This window comes from Chaetodon auriga, chromosome 10, assembly GCF_051107435.1.
Source record: "Chaetodon auriga isolate fChaAug3 chromosome 10, fChaAug3.hap1, whole genome shotgun sequence".
In the NCBI taxonomy this organism is placed as follows: Eukaryota; Metazoa; Chordata; class Actinopteri; order Chaetodontiformes; family Chaetodontidae; genus Chaetodon; species Chaetodon auriga.
Window position 1 is genome coordinate 12628000 of NC_135083.1, and position 24414 is coordinate 12652413.

A 24414-nucleotide genomic window follows, 5' to 3' on the forward strand; every position below is an offset into this window, starting at 1 on the left:
GCTCATAAAAGCGCCAACGGGCTTGTTATATTTATGTGACATTATATCACATGTGTGGGCATGTTTGTGTGGTTGTGCATCCTCGTCAGCTGTCCGTGGAACAATAAATCCTACAGAGAAATCGACAAAACTGAAAAGTAAGGCACACACACGCTTGAACACAGGCGCACACACGGCCCTGTTCAAGAAAACTGCAGGAAATAACAACAAAGCAGCGCAGCTTTAAATGCCCACAGCTCGCACAATTTCACACACTCATATTCAGTGTGTGCCACATTCAGTCACTGATATCCTCTCCTGTTTATATTCCCTGTATTCATCCTTTTTGCCGTGACAGGGTATTTCTCATACTCAGTCCCTTCATTGTGATCACAGTGCTGAGTCTCTAATGTGATGCGGGTGCGGCTGGTTCCACCCCGGTCTTCGCTGACTGAGGGATTCAGGGCAGCCGTCCTCCCGTCGAGGAGGCGGTGACAAGCCGAATAAACACAAATGCCCAAGGAAAGTGAGGAATAAAGCATCCCTCCGATTCTCTCTCTCTCCCTCTCTTCCTCTTCCTGTCTTTCAACTCTGATGTGAGTTGACGGGTAGCAGTGTTCTGTCACCAGTCAGACAGCACAGAGGATATTTCTGGTACAAGTGTTTCAGGAGGCGGACAGAGGACATCTTTTTACTGTGACAGGGATTTTGTCACCAGTAGTATTCATAGATAGAAAGAGTGTTCGTACATATGGACGCATGTATGATTATGCTTTTATTTTCTCTTGTGTGTGTTTACAATACCTCAAAGGAGTTAATGCAGGAGCCATTGCATTAGTGCTGTCTGCTTCCTGCCAGCTTCCTCCTAAATCATATTAGTGCTCTGTGTTTTTGTCTCATCAGCTCTTACGCAACACACACTCACAGGCACACACACATGGTGCTTATCACTAAAAAACAAACAAGATTGTATTGAAGTTTGAAAGATTTAAGTGCTTATTGATGTCACTGGAGCACTCAGCTTACCTACAACGAGTGTCAGGGGAAAATTACTCTTAAATTGCTTCTGGGTAATACATCCATGCAAGTGCTTAGCTTAGCTGTCATGATGAAATAGGCAAGATGGATAAAGAAATGATATGATACAGACCATGAGCATTGCAGCCAGCCCCCCTCATAACATGTATTTTTCATTCATATAGCATTTAGGGATTTGTAAGCTTTTTAATCTCGCTGTCTTTCAGTTCCTGTTTTGCTGGTTTTACAGAAACCCAGTGTTTGCTCAAAAAACACATTGTAGCCTCCAAAGTGATACTGATCGAGATGATATACTTAAATATGTATTTTTGTAAGAGAAAGAAAGAGGGAGATGAAGACAGAAGGGGAGTTATATAGACAGCCTTGTGATGAGGAATGCTTAGTATTCATCTATTTCTGTTCTGTTTCTGTTTTCCTCTCATGAAAGGTCTCAGATAAATGATCCACTGTTAGCTTTGTAGCGATCTGCATGTTGTAGCTGCTGTAAGGAAACAGAGTTAGTCGCACACACGTACATCTGACTGAGTCTTATGACTGCATTGTGGTTTACTAAGAATACTAATACAGTGTCAGTGGTGCAGGCTGACGCTAAACCAACAAGCATTAGCAAACAGAGATGCTACCGGGGAACTGCTTTCACAATGCCTCATCAGATCCTTTTTGTTGAACTATAAATATACCATAGGCTTGAATTGGAAACTGAATTTTGAACAGACCAGCTGCAATGCTGCGGCTACCGAGCAAAATTGAGTGGAAGGGTGAAAAAAAAAAAGAAACCTACAGCCCCTGGTATTCTGTAAACGAACACAGTGGCACACACATTACAGCCATTTTATAGCCAAAATGCAAACACATAATTAGGGTTGGGCAATACCATAAATACCAAGGTAACCATCCTTTCAGTGTCTCTGGCTTTGCCACCTTTGCTTTATGACAGTATGGGATTACAGCATTTTTACATCGAAGTCATCAAGTACTTTGACATGTAAGGTATTTACAAGAGTTAATTTCCATATAATATAAACAGCTTCTCAATTGACCTTCCAGAACTTGTACAATATAAAATGACATATACTGTGATAGAAGATCTTATGTTAACTCAAGCGACTCGATGAATTGATTAGTCCATCAACAAAAAATCAATCAGCAACGACTTTTGACCGATTCATTTTTTAAGAAAGAATACTAAAGATATCAGGTTCCAGTCTCTCAAATGTGCAGATTTTCTGGTTTCCTTAGTTCTTTATTATATTAAACCGTTGCTCAAACAAGACGAAAGTTTTTTTCTGCCATTGTCCAAAAGGAGAGTCCATTAGTCGACAAAATAATGCACCTTGTAAACTTTTAGTGGAAGTACTTGCAGACTTGCTGTCATCAGTTCTACCATCGCACCCTTCACCTTATTAACAGTGCAGGCTCTGCACACAGCGTGCATTGACTGTCTGCCTGACATGTGAGAGTGGAGCTGCAGCTGGGTTTAAGCACATCGTAAAATACAGTTCCACAGGAAACAACGCTCTTGAACAAAAATACACCCAAACATTGCCACACATTATGGTCTGCCTTGGCTCAGCACTGGGTTTATTTAGCGTGTGTGCAAGTGTAAGTGTGTGGCTGTGTGCGGCTCAGACAGTAGTTATTGCTTCTGATTTAGATTCAGGCTGATAGATTTGAGACACACACAGGAAGCACTAGAGATACTGCTGAACGCTCTAGATATTAGACATTTCATGATGACACACACACGTGCACGTCCATCAAACTAGTTGATTGTTTTTTTTCCCCTCCAAGTGGTCACTTTTGACAGCGTCCTCTGCATACTGTGTGTGATTATATGGTGTGTGTGTGTTTGAAATTGTGCCTCTCTTTATCTCTTTGCTCTCAAAGCACTTCACACATTTAATCTCCTCCAGTGCAGTCAGCATAGACACACACACACACACACACACACACATGCTCACACTCTTTCCTCTTTGTGTTTTGAAGCCTAATCAGGAAGGATGGAGGTGAGATGTTCTTTTGCTGTTACCTCCGTGAGGTCTCGACCTTCTTTTCTGAGAAAGTAAACGTCTCTGAAGTCACTTAAAGCTTCCTCTGCTTGCCTTCCAAGCCGATAGCACCGCGCGACCTCTAAGCAGATAGGGCTGTCATTAAGGAGATATGACCAGTATGTTTATGTGTTCATGTGTGTAGGTTTGTGTTTGGGTCAATGTCCAGAGCCAGGTTGTGGGAGTCAGGAGATCTGGGCTGAGAGGATAAGAGACAGAAGTGTGACGGTTTTAACTCTGTACTAAATGCTGCTCAGAGGATTCGGGATCTATTTGTAATATTTCCATCTGTCTGCCCACAACTGTGTTTCAGTGCGTTGCTCATCTTCTCTGTCTCTGTTCTGGAATCTGCTCTTGCAAAAGGGTTCCCAATTTTTAATGGATTTCTGACAGTCAGCTGCCCCTAACCACCACTAATGTGTCTCAATATCTTCTCTTTCTCACACTTGAGCATTAACACACTAATCATTCTGTCATAGAAAGATTTCATTTGAACCAATAACTGTTGAAATTTAGTGTACACAGATGCAGTATTCTGCTCTGGTAGGCTCATTAACCATTCACATCCCATATCAGATATGATCTTCAAGGGCTCTAATATCCTGTTGCGACATCTCAGTGAAGCGGATGAACTTCCGTGCGTGTGTGTTTGCATGCAAGTGTGTGTGCAAGTGCGTGGATGCACATTTGGGTGCATTAGCGTCTGTTTGTCGGCCCTGTCCAGATGTGCAGGAATGGCTGTGTGTTGTAATGCTTCCTGTTTTGCAAACTGTCTGAGGTCAGCAGAGGGCTGTGATGCTAGGTTGAGTGGAGACAGAGAACAGAAATGGACAGACAAAATACAAAATACTGAACCATTAACTAGCTTAGCAGGCTCCTATTTTGATGCGTGTATATCTGGGTTATCACATGGTCTACTTTTGTCTCACCTAAAGAAACATTATCAAAGAGAGCATGACAAAAAACTTCAACAATAACAAAAACCACAAAGGTTTTGCTCGCATCCTGTTTGTGTAATGTCACATGTCAGGAATGCCATAATGATTGTCTTTATTGTAGACAAACAGCCACTTTGGAAGTGAGGGGCTATTTTAAACACTTACGCTTGAGGTGCAGACAATTTGTGATATAGTAGCAGTGATGCTCAACCACATCCATCTATCATATGATAAGCATACTGTAGCCCGAGGAGTGTTACAGTGACACTAACATATGTGCACACACGTGGACATGACGGAGACAAATGAAGTCCAGAGGGAAGGAAGGAAAGAATAGAAACAGGAGCCATTACTCAAACCCTCTTTCATATTCTGCAAAACTGAAGCTCTTGCCGGTAGAGACGCACACTTATGTGGGCGGATGCATGAACCCGCATTTACAGTCGCGACACAGACAGCACACTGTCAAAGAAGGATGCACAAACACATACACACCCATACACACAATGGCAGGCTACTCCTGCATGGACAGAGCCATTAGTGTGTCTTTGGGGAGTTTCCTTTTTTTTTCCTAATGGAGAGAAGAGTCAAGTGACCAAGTGGACGGCAGTTTCGTTCTCTTACTCTTTGCCTTACTCTTTCTGCGAGTCATCCACAACACGCAGCATACTCTATATACTTCCTCTACTTTTAAGGGATAATATTGCCAATATTTTATATGTTTATCATTGTCAGCGAATCCCATCAAAAGACGAAAACCAAAAATATATTTCTCCCACCAGCAAGTATTGCTTGTGTAGCCAGTGGCTAATATACAACATGTTATTTCTCTGTGCTGCAGATGACCATTGTTGTTCAAAGACTATTAAAAACACATGAGTCACACTGTTGGTTTGGGTGACATGTTCCTTCACTATGGATAAACACAGGCACCGTGTGTTTTTGGTCAATCCTGCCACTGAAAATATTCAGTGAGAGCCACAGACGGTGGGAAGTGGCAACGTATTAAGAGTCTGAATAATGGATAGTTGGTTGAAATCTTTTCATCAGAGTTCAAAACATACAGCTTTCATGAGTCGTGCTGCTTTTAACCATCAGTCTTGAGCAGTTTGTGAACATCTTTCTAAGCTTTTCTCTCTTAAGGGTTCAAATATAAGCTCAAAACAAGTAATGTTGCTCCTATTTCAAAGGCCAGCAGTTCAGTTTAATGGTCCTGTGACCTGACCTCGCACACAATAACAGAGAAAAGGGCAGCGCTTCTCTTTATTGCCAGTGGACATTTATGTTGTCTTGCCATCTGTACTCTTGTTGTGGTGTAATCGGCAGAATATGCCAAACTGAAAGGCCCTCTTCCTTTCATCCTTTACACCTCTAACTTACAATTTCCTTTGCTTCTTTGCGGTCTTTCTGTCTCTTTGTTTTGTTTGAGTGCAGACTTGCATTAGGATGCAGAGGTTGTCCTGCATGTGCAGTGCATGCATGCACTGACAATAACACTCTCACTCTAACTTGCTGACTCTCATTTAAAGAGTCTGAGTGGGCCTTTAGGACAGGCTCCTCAGCCAGTGTCACAGCCTCTTCAGAGCTGGAGTGTATGTTCACAAGTGTATCGAGAAGAGGCAGGTGGCGCGCACCATCCCATCACATACATGCACATGCACACAAGCACTTCTACACACATGCAGTCAGTTTAAACCAGATCAGTGTAATTCATCTGCACCCCCAGGGAGCTGCCAGGGCTGACAGGGATATTTGCATCCCTAATTCCCCCAGCACCACCACCACACCCCCTCCCCATGCCAGCTGGGACCACCAGGGCCAGGCCAGAAGCAGGGCAGGAAGTCTTTTAGAGACGTGCACGCACGTACACACATGCACATACACAGTCATGCACAGCGTATCTAATCAATTTGACGCCAATGTTAAACAAAGCTCACGTTTAGGATAATTAAAATCGCCCAATTAAAGCCTGTATGTGTGTGCGTGTGCCTGAGTGTGTGTGTGTGTGTGCGTCAGACTTTGTGTTTGCATATTTTAGCGGTTCTTTGTTCCCACTAAACCTTTGTATGAACAGATTAAAAAATTGAACATTCTAAAGCTGGAAGCGTCTCTTTATAGCATGAATTTCCATACCGTGCATCACCGCCACCTTTCTTGTGAGGACCTCCAGCAGAACAAAGTAGTTCTGTTTTTGTATGTATTTTTTTTTGTTATGGAACATTTGCACTGTGTGTGAATGTGTGTGTCTATGTACGTGTGTGTTAGCAGCAGTGATTTCATCATCTCAGCACTGAGCTGGATGTCCCCAGGGCTGTCCAATCAATTGTCTATGTGGCCTTTCTCTTTAGGAGAAATCAATCCAGCTTCATAAATTGGGTCTGGTGTTAGTGAGGATGTGCATATGAGTCGACCTACTGGGCATATGCATGTGTGTGTATGTGAGCACAGTGTTTAGTCTGCAGCTGTTGTTGAGATTGACACCACTGGCAGCTCATGATTTGCCCTCCTCACTCATTAGAATAGCCTCCCCCTTCACCTCCTCACTAGCCAGCTGGACTGACTCATAGGAGGGGTGGTTGTGAATGGGGTGTGTGTGTCTGAAGGGGGGGTTCTGGGTCTGGTGTTAGTAGATTTCTTGAGTATATAGAATTTGTTGTTCTGAGGGCTCAGCATTTGTCAGTTTTTCAAAAGGGCAATTTATTTTGAATATTTAACAAAAGTCTACAGCCATACTAGCGCCTCCGTGCAGCTGTATTTACAATTTGTTGGACTATGAATGTCTGCACACGATTTCATGACAACTCATTCAATAGTTTTTCAGATATCTCAGTGTAGTTATAATTTTTTAAAGCAAACTGACACATGGAAACATGAAATCCAGGTGAAAATCAGCATCTTAGCTACGTGTTTTTAAAAAATCTGCTAAGAATTCATCGGTTTGAACCTGATAAACCCTACAGTACAATGTATGGTTGTAAAAGTACTCTTCTATTTCTTTATTTATATTTCTGCTTACAGTGTCCCTCGGTTCTAATAAATCTTGCTGTGCTCATTTGGGTTCAGCTGGCCAGTGCTAATGGTCTATTGAACTGAACCTCAGGGGTGAACAGACTGTCCCATATCGTACCACTATAACTCTTTTCTCACCATCCCTTTGTCACAGAAATGCACATGAGAGAGTAGGAGGAGAGCACAAGGGTCAAGGTCATGTGATGCACCTTAGGTGAACTAATTAGATCACCATCTACAGTATGTGAGACTGAATATGATAGATTACACTACTGTTCAAAAAGGTGTGATCACCTGTTATGTTGATGTTTTTCTTCTTTCCTTCAATAACTTCTATTCTAACACAGATGAAACAGTAGAATTCAGACACAGAATGTATTATTTACCTTTGAAATCGTTTCGGCCCCAAAAGAAGAAAACTTAAATGATTAAAACTCCTAGTCGATGTCCCTACAGTATTGCATAACCATGAATGCTGTTGTAACCAACCCTCAATGATTATTGAACCGCAACGGCGCTTGCAACTGACCTCTAAATAGTCTGGGCCCTCTGCAGTCTACTCAGTGGTCAGATTGAATAGGTTTAAACTGTGATTTGTCAGTTCATAGTATGTTCAGCTGCTATTCTATGAAGTCCAACAGTGTTAACCCCAAACTAACCTTCTATTTCTATTTTGAAACATATCTTTGCTGAAACAACACTCCAGTAAATTCCAGCTTGTTATCGTCATTACTGTACACTTGACACTGAAACAGGAACCTGTTGCTCTTTAAATCTTCCCAGATTCTGATGCTGAACCTCCAGTTTCTTTTACCAGTGATTCTTATTTAGCTGCTCAGAGGTATCTGTCTGTTTCTGCTCTTTCAGTAGTCTGTCTGGTTGAACTGTTGTGCAGCAGTTTGTTCTCCATGTGCAAAGCATTACTGCTTTTGCACAGCCTGATACAACATACCTGTTTGTAAAAAGGACTTTCTACAACCTAAAAGCATGAAAGACCATTCAAATATATAGAGTCATCCTCTCAGCTGACCCCATATTTAGCTCAGAGACTGACATGTTTTGAAATAAAACTAACTGTAAATTTAAACCTGAGCATGAATACAGGGTGTCTGAATCACTAAGTGCCAGTTTTGTGTTGTTCTATGATTGCATCCAGTCCTCCAACCCCCTGGAGGTGTTGTCTGAACACACATACACACATGCACAAACACACACATAGGAGTCAGGCTGGATGGCCCAGCATGAATCTACATAGCCCAATCTGAGCAGATTACATCATATTAAGAAGGGTTGAGACAAATGCCAGTGTGTCCCCTGGTGGGTTTAAATGAGAAAGGCTTCTGGCTTATTCTGCCATGGAGGGAGCGGGGGGCAAAGGGGCACAGTGCAATGAGCGGGCAGCAGGGCGTTGTGACTCAGGGTGGCTGAGGGAGAGAGGGACCCAGGCAGACAGAGGAAGGAGTGCGAGAGCTATATGGTCTTAAAGGTCTCCTCTGTTGTTTGTCTGTCTGCCTGCCATCATAATTAATTTAGTTTTCTCCACTGCCATCTGGAAAAACAACTGTCTGTAAGCTGCCACTATTACCTCTGTCATGTCTTTTCCTTGTGACATTCTCTAGTTTCATTATTTTAGTCTGTCCCCCTGTTGTAGATTTATGTTTCAGGCTTTGTGAGATGATTAGGTGTAATCCTAGATTTTGGTCACTGGCTGCAGGGACTGAACATCATACCAGTTTAACAGCACAGTGTATGATTAACAGTCTGTACGTCCATGATTATTATGAGTTAACTCTTTTCTTGGTCGTGTTTGATAGTCTATTTATCATTGTGAACTATATATATATATATATATATATATATATATATATATATATATATATATACACACACACACACACACACACACACACACACACACACACACACACATATGGAGAGCGAGAGAGAGAGAGTTTTTGTAATGTAAATCTAAAAATATCCCTTTGTGTTTGTGTATGTCTGTGTGCATTCATGTGTGTATGCACCCCCTGCAGACCCAGAGTCCCAGAGGAAGAGGACCGTGCAAAATGTTCTGGACCTTCGGCAGAACCTGGAGGAAACCATGACCAGCCTGAGAGGAGTGCAGCTCAGCCACAGGTCAGCCACATGCACACACACACAAACACAAAGAAGCCAGGAACAGCCGTTGAGATGAGCAGATTCTTGTTGACATTGCTAACAGTTTGTTGGGGTGTGGTGGTTAACTGTCTGTGGGATTGCAGATCAATATCAGTATTCCTGTATTCCTGATAGACCAGTAGCCATTAGTCTGTCATTTTCCGCCTGCTCTGCTCTCCCTCTGCGTTGGTTAATACGGAACGGAAGCAGCGTTACCTCAAAGCTGACTTCAAAGCCGGCGCTGCCAATGCGCACTCACGACTCACATTCATACACACAACAAGGCGTGCAATAATGCCATGATTAAGTGTGTGTGAGCGTTTGTGTGTCCTATCCCCTCCTCTGCTTCCTGTCTTTCATTGGCTTATTATGATTGCATCCAGCACGTCTTCAGGTTTTGTCCTTGAGAGCTTCCCCTCTGTCCGCCTGTCCGTTCGTCTCCTGCCACGCATCCTCTCTCGGTCCCTCAGTGGGAGCTCCCTACATGAAGAGCAAATCAGCAGATGGTTCCCTTCTGGAATATACTTCCTTTGCCATTCATACTTTTATCGTACTGTAATAACCTTGAATTACTCCCCGCTGTCCCTGAAGACATATTCTGCTTTGAGTCCTCCAGCCTGTCTGTGGAAGTTTCTTGTTCAAACAAGATGTCATATTTCCTGTGAAAAACAAGTGTTTAGAGTGTGAGATTTGCATAAATTAAACAAATGGATGGTGAGCAAGCAAATTGTTTTGTCTATCACATATTTCTGCTGATGTATACTGTGTGCATAACAAGCATAAAGCCTGTGAAAATCCATTCTAACAAGATGCGTAGCATCCTCTCTCTCATCCTCTCTGCACTTCTTCCCTGCCTGTTTTATGTTAAGTGAAGCATTTCATGTGAAAATATATCCATTGATGGTTTTTGTGGAGATGAGTCTGTGTCCTACAGACAAGATTAATTTTAATGTAGCAAGCAAAAGCACGTAGTGTCACACAGCTTGAGAGCCAGTAACTTTTAATATGCTAATGCTCATCATTCTCAACCCTGACACTAAGCAGTGATGTGCTGTGCTGCTTCAGCACTGGCAATGCATGATATTGTGATGTTAGTGATGCTGATATTTGTAGACTTACACAAATGTCCGCTGCATAAAGTGAGCACAGAAGAACATAAAGGCATGTTTGCTGACAGGAAGATAACATGAAAACACACACATGCACATGCATTGCTTATGACTACAAATATATGAGGGAAGAGTGAACACACAGAGAAACAGACACCTGGAAACCAACTAATCCTTTAGTCCTTGTAAAATCAGTATGCAGCTTTATCCACTGAGGCCCCTCAGAGTGAAGAGGATGCTGGGTGGGGAGAGGATTGGAGAGCATGATTGGATAGAGGAAACAAGTCCTAATCTCTTCCAAGCAAAAAAGAGGAAATGACAGATAGACATTCACTTCCTGTCTGTTAAAAGTGTCCCGACCTGTCCGCCCCTGTTGGTGAGCACACTGATGTGAATATTTCTTAAGGAGACCTGAAACTTATCCTACTTTTCATCCCATAGCTGTGTGGAGGGCACCATGTGCTACGACAGCGATGAAGCTGCTGCGTTCTCAATTTCCAGTCTATCAAATCGCTCCTCTCCATTGTCATGGCGCCAGGGTCAAGCTAGCCCCCGCCTGCAGGCCGGTGAAGCTCCGTCCACAGGTAACACGCAGTCAGAGGTTCCCATCCGGATCAACCACACCTCTCGCATCCACCTCATCGAAGCACTGGATGACTCGGACCCGTCCCTCCTGAAGAGAGATTACCTCAGCAACAGCGACCTCGGCGGGAAGAGCCCAAACGAGGATGATGATGAAGATGATGATGATATTGATGATCTGGGGAATGGGTAAGTTGTGTTCTTTTCTGTTTGAATCATCTGTTTTTATTCCTGCTTCATTAACCTGAGCAGCATAAAGGAAGAACATTTTATGACCTCCTGACGCTGCAGGAACCACTTGTGTCTCATTAGTGATCTTAACATTGCTTGTGAGGTGAATCCTGCCACCTGCCAACTGTTACAGCCCCACAGCTGCAGTCAGGCCTGTAGTTCATGGTTTACCAGCACAGCAAAGCCTTGATCAGCCCCTCTGCAATGCATCACAAGCCCCCCTCATAGTGTCTGCCTTGACACTGGCAGCTGCAGCCCCCCTGGTGCAGCTGGCTCTGCCATAGTCAGAAAACAGCCCTCTGGCAGAGCCCGGGCATGATGTCACAATCATCCAGCCCCCTTGCAGAGATCATCTTGTCAAATTCAGCTGCGAGCCCGCCGGCTTTGGCCAGCAGGCTTCCATGTGGAGGACCCCTCGGAGTGTTGGCTTACCAGAGCTCTCCTGGCAGGGCTAGGCTGCACATGTCTTTGTCTAACTGCTAACTCATTCTGCCTCGCCAATGTGGGATTGGTCAGAGCTGTCAAGGTCAGAATAAGGTTTGTTTTAAAGTCGCCATGGATTCCTTGGATCAGAAGACTTTCTGTCGACATCACATCGGACAACAACATTTAAACTATTTCAGCTTCGTTCATCAGCATGCGTGCCGTGTTGTGTACTGGTTGTTACCCAAGTGGTGTAAACTTTGTTCTCTCTTATACCTGGAGCATCTGCTGTGTTATTATTTCTCACATCACACATACACACCTCTCTGTTCAGTCCACAGAGCACAGCTGGCTGTCTACATCAGGCTGTGGCAGCGAAGGCTGATCAGTTTACAGGGAAAGGCTCTCTATCCCTCATTTGTTTTCTGCTATGAAATGGACTAGAGCGGAATAATCCCAATCACGTTAATGTGAATGTGTTTGGGTGTCTGTCCAGGTGTTATTGATGACAATACCACAATGACACAGACAGATTGCGTGTTGTGCTTTTGTCACCATTGTTATTGTCTGACAACTGAATCAGAGGGACAGGTCATAAGAGAAAGCATGCTGGCAGCTGCTGTTAGTGTTCAAATTGTTATTTAGCTCCCTGCGTCTGCGTCAGTCTGTCTCAGCAAGACAGCACATTACTTTGTGACTTCATGAGCTGTCAGAAAGGATTACATCAAATTTCACATCGATACAGAAATAGAAGAAATTTAGTCCATTTAAGAATGAAGAAGTTGTGTTCCCTGGACTTCTTTGGTTAGTTTTGGAGAACTTGCATCCCTGGACCCAATATGAGGAGGTATGACACAACAATTTTAACTCGGTTGCACACAGAGCATCATGTTTCACTGACCAACTCTAGGCACAGTGAAGAAAAACACATTATCTCATTGTAAACTGGGATTCTGGCTCTGTGTGTGTGTGTGCGTGCGTGCGTGCGTGCGTGTGTGTGCGTGCGTGCGTGTATAAACTTCCAGAACTCATCCAACCAAACTAAAAGAAAAACTCCTCTGCTGGCCACAGCTTGACATCTCCATGGTAACCACAAAAATGCACCCCAGTCACCAGGAAATCAATTGCAAAACAGTTCAGGTCCCTGTAGTGTTATTGTGTATCTGGTCATGGCCTCCAATTAGTGGTTGTACAGGTTTATATTGTGCTTTGTGTGAGGAGGCGAAACAAAAGGCATTTGTTGGCAGGTTAAAGAAAAGAAGATTGAGAGAGAGAGATGATTGACAGACGGGCAAACAAGACAGACAAAGACGAGAGCAGAATGGAGCCGTTTTTTATGATCAAATTGTGACTGAAGTGATTAAGGTATTAGAGTAAATGTTGCATCATGGTGTCTTTGTGTTCTTTAAAGATGCACTAGTCAGCGGTTCAGCCAATGTGAAATATTGTGGACAATCAAACAATAGGCCTTCAACAAATCCTTCCCTTGTGGAGATTATACCTGTCACAAATTCCCAGAGTCCAAAGTGATGTCTTCAGTTAGTTCACTCCTAAACCCAAAGATATTCAATTAACTATGTGAAAAAAGTAGCGAATGCATTTTGCTGTGGTACATGTTGAAGTCTTGATCTATGATCACAATTAATTTTCTGTTAATCTACTTCTCATTTTGGCACCCATGAATCATTTATATGGTCATGCTGAGTCTGCACTTGACTGCCCTGTGGTGCCAGCTGCAGCGTCAAACTGATATGTCTTCACCACTAGAGGGCATACGAGTGCTGTTGTTCCCTCTGTCTCTGCTGTTCTCCACCCTATCAACTTGAAGTAGCCCCATGCTGGATTACATTCCCTTATCTCATAATTTATTTCACATCCTCATGCATTATACATGAAGGCACTGCCCCTGTCATACAAAGGTCACAGTACACTGCCATATCTCATCTCAGCATTTAATAATACATAGGATTTCCCCACATGCATTATGCATCACAAACACACATGTTCTTTGTTTGGGTAGTGTAGTCCTCATCTCTTTGTTCTGTTAAATTGGGAGGAAACAGTCTTGAAATTTTAGAGTTTTGCTATAAACATATATGGGTGAGTAAGATTTGACTCATCGTGGGTCTCACTGTGACTCACCTGAGTTGTGCCGTATCGGAAATAATCACATTTACTCACAAAGGTACATTTACCGTGACTCTCCCGTGACCTGCCTGACACACAGACCCTGTACAGTCACACACACACTGAGTCAGGACCCCTTATGTCAGTTATTCGTTTCCTGTCCTCTTTCTAGCCGGGGCCTCTTCTCGTCTGATGAGTACCACTTACATCTGGAACCAGACCCTTCCCAGTATCCCCCCACACTCTCACTCACACACGGGAAACAGCGGGAAGGGGGATGAGGAGGTCATTCCTCTGAGTGCATGTGAACGTTAACAGTAATGAGGTTTAATGTAGGTTGTTGATTTACACTTTAGAAACTTTAGCATTTTTGGAGTACTTTTTTCTATGAATGCTGAAGTCACTGAGTGTTCAATGTGAAACCAAAAGTGATCAAATCTGCAGCTCTGCTGACATTTTTAGGTCTCTTTTAATTCATTGTTTTGATTTTATGGCCCATGGTGCAGTTGAGTCTCACCTCTCTCATCAACTCTGATTCCAGCAGCAGCATGCAGCTTTTTCCAGCAAAAAAAATAGCTCTGATAATGTTAGCTCCCACACGACAAGCCAAACAATGTTAGGAAAAAAAGCAGGTGAAGAAAGCTGAACATCTGTCAAGCTTAAGACCCAGATGTGTTTCTCAGGAGTTTGTGAAACCAAATAGTCATACTCAGGGTAGACACGTGGGACCCCAGTGGGATGGTCATGTTGTTTCATTTAATGACTGCTAGATGCCTAAATCTGGACTTCTGCTTCTGCTGAGATGCATGTAAACATCTTTGTTAGTGCTCAGAAAGACAGAGTAATGACTATGAGTGTGATTTTATGGCCAACCTGCACAAAGCATGCTGTCTGAGGCTCATCTGGGCTTGGTTGTCGGTATTGCGGCAGTGGTTGCCATTGTTATCCTTCGAGTGCCGATAATGGGCCCAACATGCTCACACACACGTGTCGACGTTTGGGTGAGCATGCGGCTTGTTTTCTGCCCTGCTGGGCGCAGACGCTTTTCTTTCTGGATGGAAGAGCTCCCGCCCACAGCAACCTCCCATTAGTAAACGCACAGTCTCCATGGATACGCTGCGAGACAAGCTGGTTCACTGCACTAAATGTCTGAATTATGAAAACGCTTGTTTGGAGTGGGACAAGCACACACACACACACACACACACACACACACACACACACACACACACACACACACGCACACACACCAAGCTCCCTGAAGCTTTTCAGAGTCTGCTGGTTTCAGTGTTTTGATTTTGTGCCGTCTGCTCTCTAGAAAAGCAGAAGTGAGCTGTTGCTCTTAGCGTCAGCACCAGGAACTGAAGCAGAAAGAGGAACGTTGTAATGGAGAAGTCACCTGTTTTGAACACAAAAGATGCCTCGAACAAGCTCTGATGTCACTTCTGCCTCTTGCCTGCCACTAAATGTTTGGTGTTATTCAAACAGTGGAGGTCTTTTCTGGCCCTTAGCTGATGGATGGTTGAGCACTTCTCATTAGGTTGTAACTCCTCGACCTTGTTATTGCTTTTAAGCCTGACCTTCAGTGGGACAGGGTGGTTACTGATGACCACACTCATATATATATATATGTTTGTGTGTGTGTGTGTGTGTGTGTGTGTGTGTGTGTATATAGAGTAGTTCAGGTACAGAGAGCAGTATTCTGTCTCTCAGGTCAAACTCAATCCTGTTGTACTCTCACCCCATCTACTGGTCAGAAACTAGAACTTCTCTCTCTTTCTCTCTCTCTCTCTCTCTCTCTCTCTCTCTCTCTCTCTCTCTCCCTCTCCCTCTCTCTCTCTCTCACACACACACACACACACACACACACACACACACACACACACACACACACACACATTTCCATCACGGCATGTTGACTTAAATTAATTTTGTGGAGACTTATTCCAACCATAACTGCTACTTTCCCACTTAAACCTAATCTTACCCTAACCTTAAAACATGTTTTCAGCCTAAAATGTAATGATTTACATCGTGGGGACTCATGTTTAGTCCACCAAAAAGAAGGCAAGTCCCCACAATGTGACTGTGTAAACACATTTATGTCCCCACAACATGAGTAATACATGTCCACACACACACACACACACACACACACACAGAGAACCTAATGCAGCCTGACGCATCTGATTAATGAATTCCTCTTCCCACATCTGGATCTGATTTATGTTACAGGTGATGGATCCGCTCACTCACTCTCTCTTTCTCTGTCTCACACACAGACACGCACGCACACACACACACACACACCTCCTCCTGATGTGATCCTCAGCGGACACACCCAGGGCTTCCCTCTTGCTAAGAGCCAGATCTTTACACTATGACTCATGTTGCGGTCCAGTTACAGACCCCCTTCCCAAAAAAAACAGAGGAGCTCCCCCTTCTACCCTAGACGCTACTCACAACACGGGCTGAGATCAGAATTGACTCTAATGAAATATGCTGGGGGAAAAGAAGCGGAAACTGCACTTTTTGCCTTTTTGAATGTGAGATACAGATGGGAGACTCACACATATGATCCATGTAATCTGACGCACAGCTGATTAAATACTTTGGTGTGTGTTTGTGACATCACAGCAGTGTTAATACCTCTAATGAGTTTAAGAGTTTAAAGGTGCCATTTGTCTACTTACAAAAGAATAGCACTCTGGAGTGGCTTTAAGGACTGTCTTCACAATTCTGGGACATGAAACTGAGATTATATTAATTTCTTTCCTCACTCTGAATATGTGGTCTAGATATCTGATCACAACTGATTACTTTTGAGTAACTTCCATCTCTTCAAAGTCAGTTTACCTTCATAATGATATTGACCTATGAATTAGATCCTCCTCAGTTTATTCTTATGAGTTATGGATCAGTTTAGTTCAATTACTGCTATTTTACGAACGGGGCTGGAGAGCTTTTTTTTTTTTTTTTTTTTGAGTTTGTGTTTCCAAGCAGCCATTGACTCCGCACCATTTCCATATGTTACGGAAATCAGTTGGCATACCCTGGAAAGCTGTGTAATGCAGTAAATGTCAAGTCTGCATTTATTTTGGTCAAAGTTATGTCATTGTAGTGAGGGAACAGTGCAGTTTGAGATTAACTTGGCCTGTGCTGCAAATTAATGGCAGACTGTGAAGGATTACACAACTCGAGCAAGTTTCAAGAGCCCACCAGCTGTTTTTTATACCATACGGACGTGAATAGTTGCCTGAAAAGTATAAAAGACCCATTAAAAAAATCAAATGAATTACAACATGATTTGAAGTCCATGAAATGAAGCAAACAAAAATACTGGAATGGTCCTTTTAAGATGAATATGTTGATTTCTCTGTCTGCCTGACAGCATGCGTCAGAGACTATTCACATGAAAATTTGATGAGGGGCAGATTGAGGTGGGGTTCAGGAGGGTGATGGGCCGTGTGTTGTTCTTGTCATCCACTACCTGCTCCTCTCTGGGCCTCTCCGGCTCTGTGTGGCGCTCGTTTGGCTCTATCTGCTCAGTGCGCCGTGTAATCAATTACTTTTCCTGTCATTATGGAGGGAACTTGACTGAATGGAGGAGTGCGCCCTTTCTTTGTTCCAGCACGTGTGGGCGAAACACTAGAGAGAACACCCATGGAGAACACACACACACACACACACACACACACACACACAGCCAGAGTACATATAAATCATCATATGGAGATTATTGTGTCATTCTTCATTATGATCTGCATGTAATTTGAGAGGCTTCTTGGTTTCATGTGGAGTTACACTGTAGGATAACTACATTTAGTTCATATCTAGTAGCTGAACTTGTATTTAATTATATTGTTTATCGGCCTGGCTATTTTTCTCAGGGATGATGTAACTGGCTCCAGCTGTAACAGCAGGATGCCGTTGACAAACAATAATGACATTAATCTGTTTGTCTGCTAAAGTGGCACAAATACACACCCACCCACACATGCTACTCATAGGCACATATAGAGGCATACACACACAGATACACAAACACATTAAAAGATTTAGCAGAGAGTAACATATGGGGCTGCAGGGGGATTTGCAGTCCTCGAAACCCCCTGACACCTCCTATTTCAGTGTGAACAGTGTCCTTGTGTACCTTTTCTATTCTCTTCTCTTTGCCGAGCCACATAGTTTCATTATTAACCTCCTCAATTCATCATGACGCCAAATTGTTTACTCCAAACAAACGTGCAAAAGTGAATCAGACGTTCTCATAATTGTCAGTTTATCTGTGGTGACTTTCACTGTTGCTAAAGAAAATATTTGCTCCACTTCTTTTGATCATTCTCTGTTCTGTGCGTGGCTGTCTGCTCACACACACACACACACACACACACACACACACACACACACACACAGTTACACACATACACTAGTGTTAATGTCTAGGCTGACTGCAGTCAGTCGTTACAGGAATGCTTGACTTATGTCAAGGATATGTTTAGTTTGACTACGGGCCATTTCATTATTGTGAAACATACCAATATTGAGCAACAAACACATGTTCTGGATCGGAGCTTGGGAACTTCACTCGCATCCCTTGCACATATTTCCCCACATCCTGCTTTGGAATGAAAGAAAAGTTTGGGAAAGTCAAGAAAGTTAATATTTTCTCTGCTGCCTTGCTTTTCCTTGGACTTCCACAGCATATATCTCTTGCATACTCTCACCCTGTCATTCAGTTTCATCCAGCCAAACACCAAAACCACCGTCACGGCTACTGTTGCCTAGACGCCCCCCTTACTTAGGATTGATAAATCTCTATGGAGACGCTATGGCATAATCCCCACTAATCCCTGGCTTCCTCTTATGGCAGGATTGGAAAAGAATAAGAGAACTCAGGAACTTGGTCAGCAGACTGCAAGGACAAGGGGCCACGGATGAGGGTGTTATGGTGGCCATAGTGTGCGTGCATGTGTTTGTGTGTGTGCGCGTGTGTGGAGGACCCCCACATAGTTCAGAGAGATGTGTTACCATGTCAACAATATGAGCGTGCAAAGGAAATAAATGGTGTGTGTGAGTTGACTCAGCTTCTCTACTCACAGAGGTTAAAATGTCACGATTTCTGCCAGATGACCAATTTCACCTCATTTCCTTTAAGGAAAAAGACCAATCCCGCTCTTCCTGGAGATGTTTACAGAATTGGTTTTATTTTCTTTTCTTATGATATAATCACACCTGACCTATAGAAGAGATAAAAAGCAGAAATTGACCTGAAAACAGCAACTGATGGTGAATATGATGCTAAACCAACAAGCGTAGATATAGACCATATAGACTGACATCATTCAGTCAACAAACCTTTGCTTTTAAGACTTTGGAGGAAGGCTGCGTATGGATTTTGTTGGACTTTGAAGACTAAAATAAAGAAATGCGGATAAACAAAAAAATTATGTGAAGAATGCAAGAAATATGATCCTACCAACTATTTTTGCAGCTCTTTATGCAAATTATAGAACAATCCACAGCAATACAAAAAGTAATAGCCTCAAGCTAATGTAAGTGCTTGTTTTGCCTGCAAAGGTTTGCGGTTTGTGATTCGAGTCTGGCCAGGAGCAGTGGTTTCAAATGTTTGTTGGGCATTGTTGAGAGAGTTGCATAATAGTGAATGGGAAGCTGGAGTCAAAACAATGAAGAGGAGCCAGACTGTGTGGTACTCAAACACCAGCTAAATACTGGCTAACAGTACTTTCTTTTTTGATCCCTGTCTGTCATACCAGCCAGATCATCACTGAAATGTCCTGAAAACTCCTGGAAAATGAGTGGGAACCTTGAAGAGACTTTGTACAGACATTCATGGTTCCCAGTGGATGACTCTGGTGATCCTCTCATGTTTCTCTAGCATTATATTCAGGTTCACATTTTTGGTTTTCACTTAAATGTCTCAACATATATCGGACTGATTCCACCAGTAAAAGACAGGCCTGCCAATGTATAGTCTACACTTACACATACAGACACACACACTCCCAGTAATGCCAGGTTTACTCTTGAGGCAGTGCTTGAACCAAAGACGATGACTCCACAAGTTGTCATGGCACTTGGTCGTGCATCTCCAAACTTATATAACTCGGCGGGCGCTGCACTTGTTGAACTTCTCATTTTAGAGTGACGCATTTGAACGTAGACTGGCCGCAGGTTCGCCTCTGCAGACACCTCTATGAGACAGCCAAATGACCAATTTTTATATGGAGGTAAACAACAGTGATTACAGTACAGAAATGCAATGTTTGGTACTACATTGGTGTTGCCAGGTAGCACATGTAGCCAAATTGGATAATGATGTCATCCGGTAATGCTCGTTGACTTCTTGCACAATATTTTGTTTGTATGTCCCCGGGAGTTTGAGAAAATACTGCACAACAATGTGTTGAGCATAAACGCCTCTGTGCATGCTCATAGCTTGCACTGCATCTGCAGAAGCCCATGCGATTTTAAACAAGGCTTAATCTTTCTCTCACTCATTCATGTCTCCTCCTCTACATCTATATAGTCTTCAAAGTACATGCTTAGTTCCTCTATAGGGGGTAAATGAAAGTGCATGGTTAAGGACAAGCTTTTCGTGAACTTCAGATGGAAGCCGCCTCAAATCTACGCTACACACACGCTCAGAAACACACACAGATACAATATGCACTCTAGAGCTGAGTCTTGGAGGGTTAACAGTGGGGTGTGCCGGGGGTTTGTAATATGCATAAGAATTAACCTTTCTTCCCTCCCATTGACTCCCACCGTGTTATTCTCTCGAGTTGTTTCGACATTAGTCACACACTTTTCTTTTTGCCTCCCGCCATCATTCTCCCTTCCTGTTCTCCCCATTACACCTTCTCTTAATCTCATCCTTTCCTGCATGCACCAGTGCCCCCAATAGTGAACATGTCCTCATTATTTTCCCAGGAGACATAAGATGAAGTCAAATTTTTGATTTGTTCTTTACTTCCACTCCAAATTAAGATCGATAAAAAGGTAAATTTTAATTCGTTCTAAACATCAGCACGTTATCGTTGTTATTGTGAACATAGTTAGCATGCTGACATTACCATTTAGCTCAAGCCTCAAAGACCATCTAGCATGGGTGTTGACACTTTGCCTTTTATCTTTCACTATTTCCAAGCTGAAAAATAAACTTTAATGCTATGTAGTTTTAGTGCAGTTTTGTTCTCTTTTATTGTTTTTATGTAAAACATTGTCTTCAGTGTTAAGAGAAATTTTATTGTTATTAAAAGAGGAGTCTGAGGAAATTATCAGGTTCATTCCTGAAGGTTGGTTCCCACAGTAAAAGACAGCCCCCCCCCCCCACCCCCCCCCCCCCACCCCACCCCACACACACACACACACTCTCCCACTAACCTTGCTCTCACTCTCCATTCCCCTCCTCTACATCTATACAGCCTTCAAAGTACATGCTTAGTTCCTCTATAGGGGGTAAATGAAAGTGCATGGTTAAGGACAAGCTTTTTGGGAACTTTGGATGGAAGCAGTCTCAAATCTACACTACACACACACTCACAAACACAAAATGCACACCAGAGCTGAGTCTGGGAGGGTTAACAGTGGGGTGTGACGGGGGTTTGTAATGCGCATTAGAATTAACCTTTCTTCCCTCCCATTGACTCCCACCGTGTTATTCTTTGGAGTTGTTTCGACATTAGTCACACACTTTTCTTTTCGCCTCCCGCCATCATTCTCCCTTCCTGTTCTCCTCATTACGCCATCTCTTAATCTCATGATTTCCTGCATGCACCACTGCTCCCAATAGTGAACATATCCTCATTATTTTCCCAGGAGACATAAGCTGAACTGGCCGCAGAAACCTGTTGAGCTATTTGAGCTCCCCGGTGCGTCGGCTGTTTTTCCTCTCTGTCTCTTGAAAGACAAACCTTCTTTGCTGTCAAGTTTGCGAGCACTTCCACCTCACATTGTCCTCAGCAGACTGGACCTTGAGCCGAGCATCCTCTTCAAGCAAGACTCTAATTAGATGCTTTTGGTGGTCCCAACATGCAGGGTCCCTTAATTAAGCACGAGAACCTTTTCAGACTGGGATGCACACTTTGATGTTGAACCCTGAGTTTGCTGCTGTGAGGTCATGTTTTCAGCATTTGAGTTTCTAAAACCTTGGTCTGTTGTTTGTGAGCGACTAGACTGAGCATGCTGGCTGGTATACAAACTATGGTTTGACTCTTCCTCTGGGGAGGTGGCTGTTTGCCAGGAAACCTGACAGAGGAATGTATGCGTGTGTGTGTGTGTGTGTGTGTGTGTGTGTGTGTGTGTGTGTGTGTGTGTGTGTGTGTTGACAGCTTCTTTTTACATATTCACCTATCAGAGGTCACATTTTGAGATAGAGATAGAGATGCTGTTCTTAACTCATTATACAAGTTGTATTCTCTTTCAACAGTTTTGTACATCTTTGTGTGTGTGAGTGTGAGTGTGGAGGAAGCAAGTGTGAAAAGTGTGATAGCATGAAGGTTTGTGAGTGATGGCACAACAGAAAAGACATTCCTGGCTCAGAGGTATCGAGGAAGATGTAAAGTTGATAAAGTAACAGAAGTGCCTGTGTGTGATGGTGAAGAGGAGTGTTTCAGCCTGATATGCACGTGCGAGGGGGCGTGTTTTATGTGTGTTTACATACAGTTTATAGCTTAGCAAGTGTTGCATGTGCATCTGTGTGTCTGTGTGTGTTCCTGGTCTGATAATGGGGAAGAGCTTTCCCAGGTCACTTGTCTCTTTCATCAGCAGAGGAGTGACAGGTTCCCAGGGTCACATAGATGACCCTGCCTGTATACTGTCATTACACAGTTACATCACTACCTAATTATACTCGCCTACTGCACCAACACACACACACACACACACACAAACATGTACACTGAGAACAAGCGCTGCGGCCTTAGACGCTGAGTGAAAAGGAGGGTAGAAGTGAAAAAGAGGCACTCTTTGATGAGGAGAAGAAAATAAATAGAGGGGGAGACAGAGGACATGTCTGGACATGAGTCAGCGGTCAAAGCAGAAGCTGGCCAGACAGACGCAGTGCGCTGTCCAACAGCCCTTTCCAGAAACTCAGATGAGAGTTGACATAAATAAAAGCAAAGGCTCACTCACTTAAGGAGGATTGCAAGTGTGTGTGTGAATGTGGGAGTGTTTGTGTGTACATGGGCCCATAGAAACTGTTTTCTCTTTATTAGTAACGCTAGGCAACAACGATGGCAGCAGCTCCACGCACCTGCAGTTCAGCATGCCAAAGTGCCAATCAGACCCCCCAACACACACACACACACTGTGCGCCCACCTCGCCCTGCATGGTACGGGTGAGCAGTACCCTGAAGAATCCCATCTTTGTTCCCTCTGTGCTTAAAAAGAGTGTGTTAATGATCTCTCTCTCTCTCTCTCTCTCTCCCTCTCTCTCTCTCTCTCTCTCTCTCTCTCTCTCTCGCTCTCTCTCTGGTTGTGTTTTCCAATCCCTCTGTTTCTATCTCTTGTCTTTCTCTCTCTCCTCCACTCACACCAGTTTGTCTTCACTGAAAAGACAGTGTTAATTATCTCCATCTTCCCCCTCCTCTGTCTGTCTGCCTCTCTCTTTCTCGCCCTTCATTCATTTATCGAACAGACCCAGCAGACAGGCAGATCTATTCACTGGGGTCCACTCACTGCTTAAAGCGTTTAAATACCACTGGATGTTGTGAGGGGGCAGAGCTCTGGGGGGAGTAGATACATGATACCCACTCTGTTCCTCTGGAAGTCTCCAATAGCCAATACACACTCTGTTACAATAGAAACACTAGAGTCATTTACCCTCCCTGCTTCATTTCATCATGATTGAGGCTCATTTATGCCACCGTTGGTTTGGCTACTGGCCAGCATTTCTATAGACAGTGGGCAGCTGTTGGAAGATTTTTATATATGATTAATTTATTATTTACATATTATTTAAAGTTTTACTGTGATATTTAATAACCATTTTATCATTGGACAGAAAGTTTTTAAATACATTTACTCACAAATAAGTTTTAAGATACTTTGCTCAAATATATTTTTTTTATATGTCAATTTGGACTTATTCTCTTCTATTTTTCACAGGGAAATATTGCACTTTTTACTCCACTACATTTATCTTACAGCTGTCATCACTGGTTACATTGCAGATCAAGAGTTTACCAATGAAACATATAACATTTTCCTGGCTATAACACATGACGCATCGTTACAGATCAAACTATCCAACCATATGAAATTGTTAAAATTAGCTCCACCTCCTGTAACTACAGCACTAAAATGAAAACCCATGACCCATTATTAATGATTTATGCATTTTACAACAAGCCATCAGGTCTGCTGTTGTAATAAGTGGATATTGGTCGGGATACTCTGCATACAGCTCTTTTCCAGAGGTTATGGATTAAAGAGCTAAAAAGGCAAAGCAGGAGATGCTGAAATAGGATAAATCCCAGCCAAAGGCATTTTTCACTGCCTGGCAACCCAAAATGTGTTCATGCAAATGTCTTATTACTGATATAAAATATGAATAAATTATTAACCATTAGTAAAGCCAATGGGTGCCACTTGTAAACACCATGTCTGAGTGGGAAATGGTTCCAAATCACAGATCAGTGTATCAGTGATTGCAGTCCAAATCTGAAGTGTGATGTTCTGATTAATGAGTTTAAACTTTTGATGCTTAAGTTCACGTTGGCGATGTGAGTTCTGTGAAATTTCGTGTGC

The 24414-nt window shown here is 43.0% G+C and overlaps 1 protein-coding gene across 9 annotated transcripts in view; it reads left to right on the forward strand.

Moving 5' to 3' along the window:
- The window catches only part of nav1a (neuron navigator 1a), an 82924-nt gene that overhangs the window by 20184 nt on the left and 38326 nt on the right, over positions 1 to 24414 (forward strand). For all 9 annotated transcript variants that reach the window (XM_076742156.1, XM_076742157.1, XM_076742158.1 and 6 more), the window contains 2 exons: positions 9046 to 9148; positions 10720 to 11049. In XM_076742156.1, coding sequence (XP_076598271.1) covers positions 9046 to 9148; positions 10720 to 11049 — 433 coding nt within the window. The remainder of the gene's footprint in view (positions 1 to 9045; positions 9149 to 10719; positions 11050 to 24414) is intronic.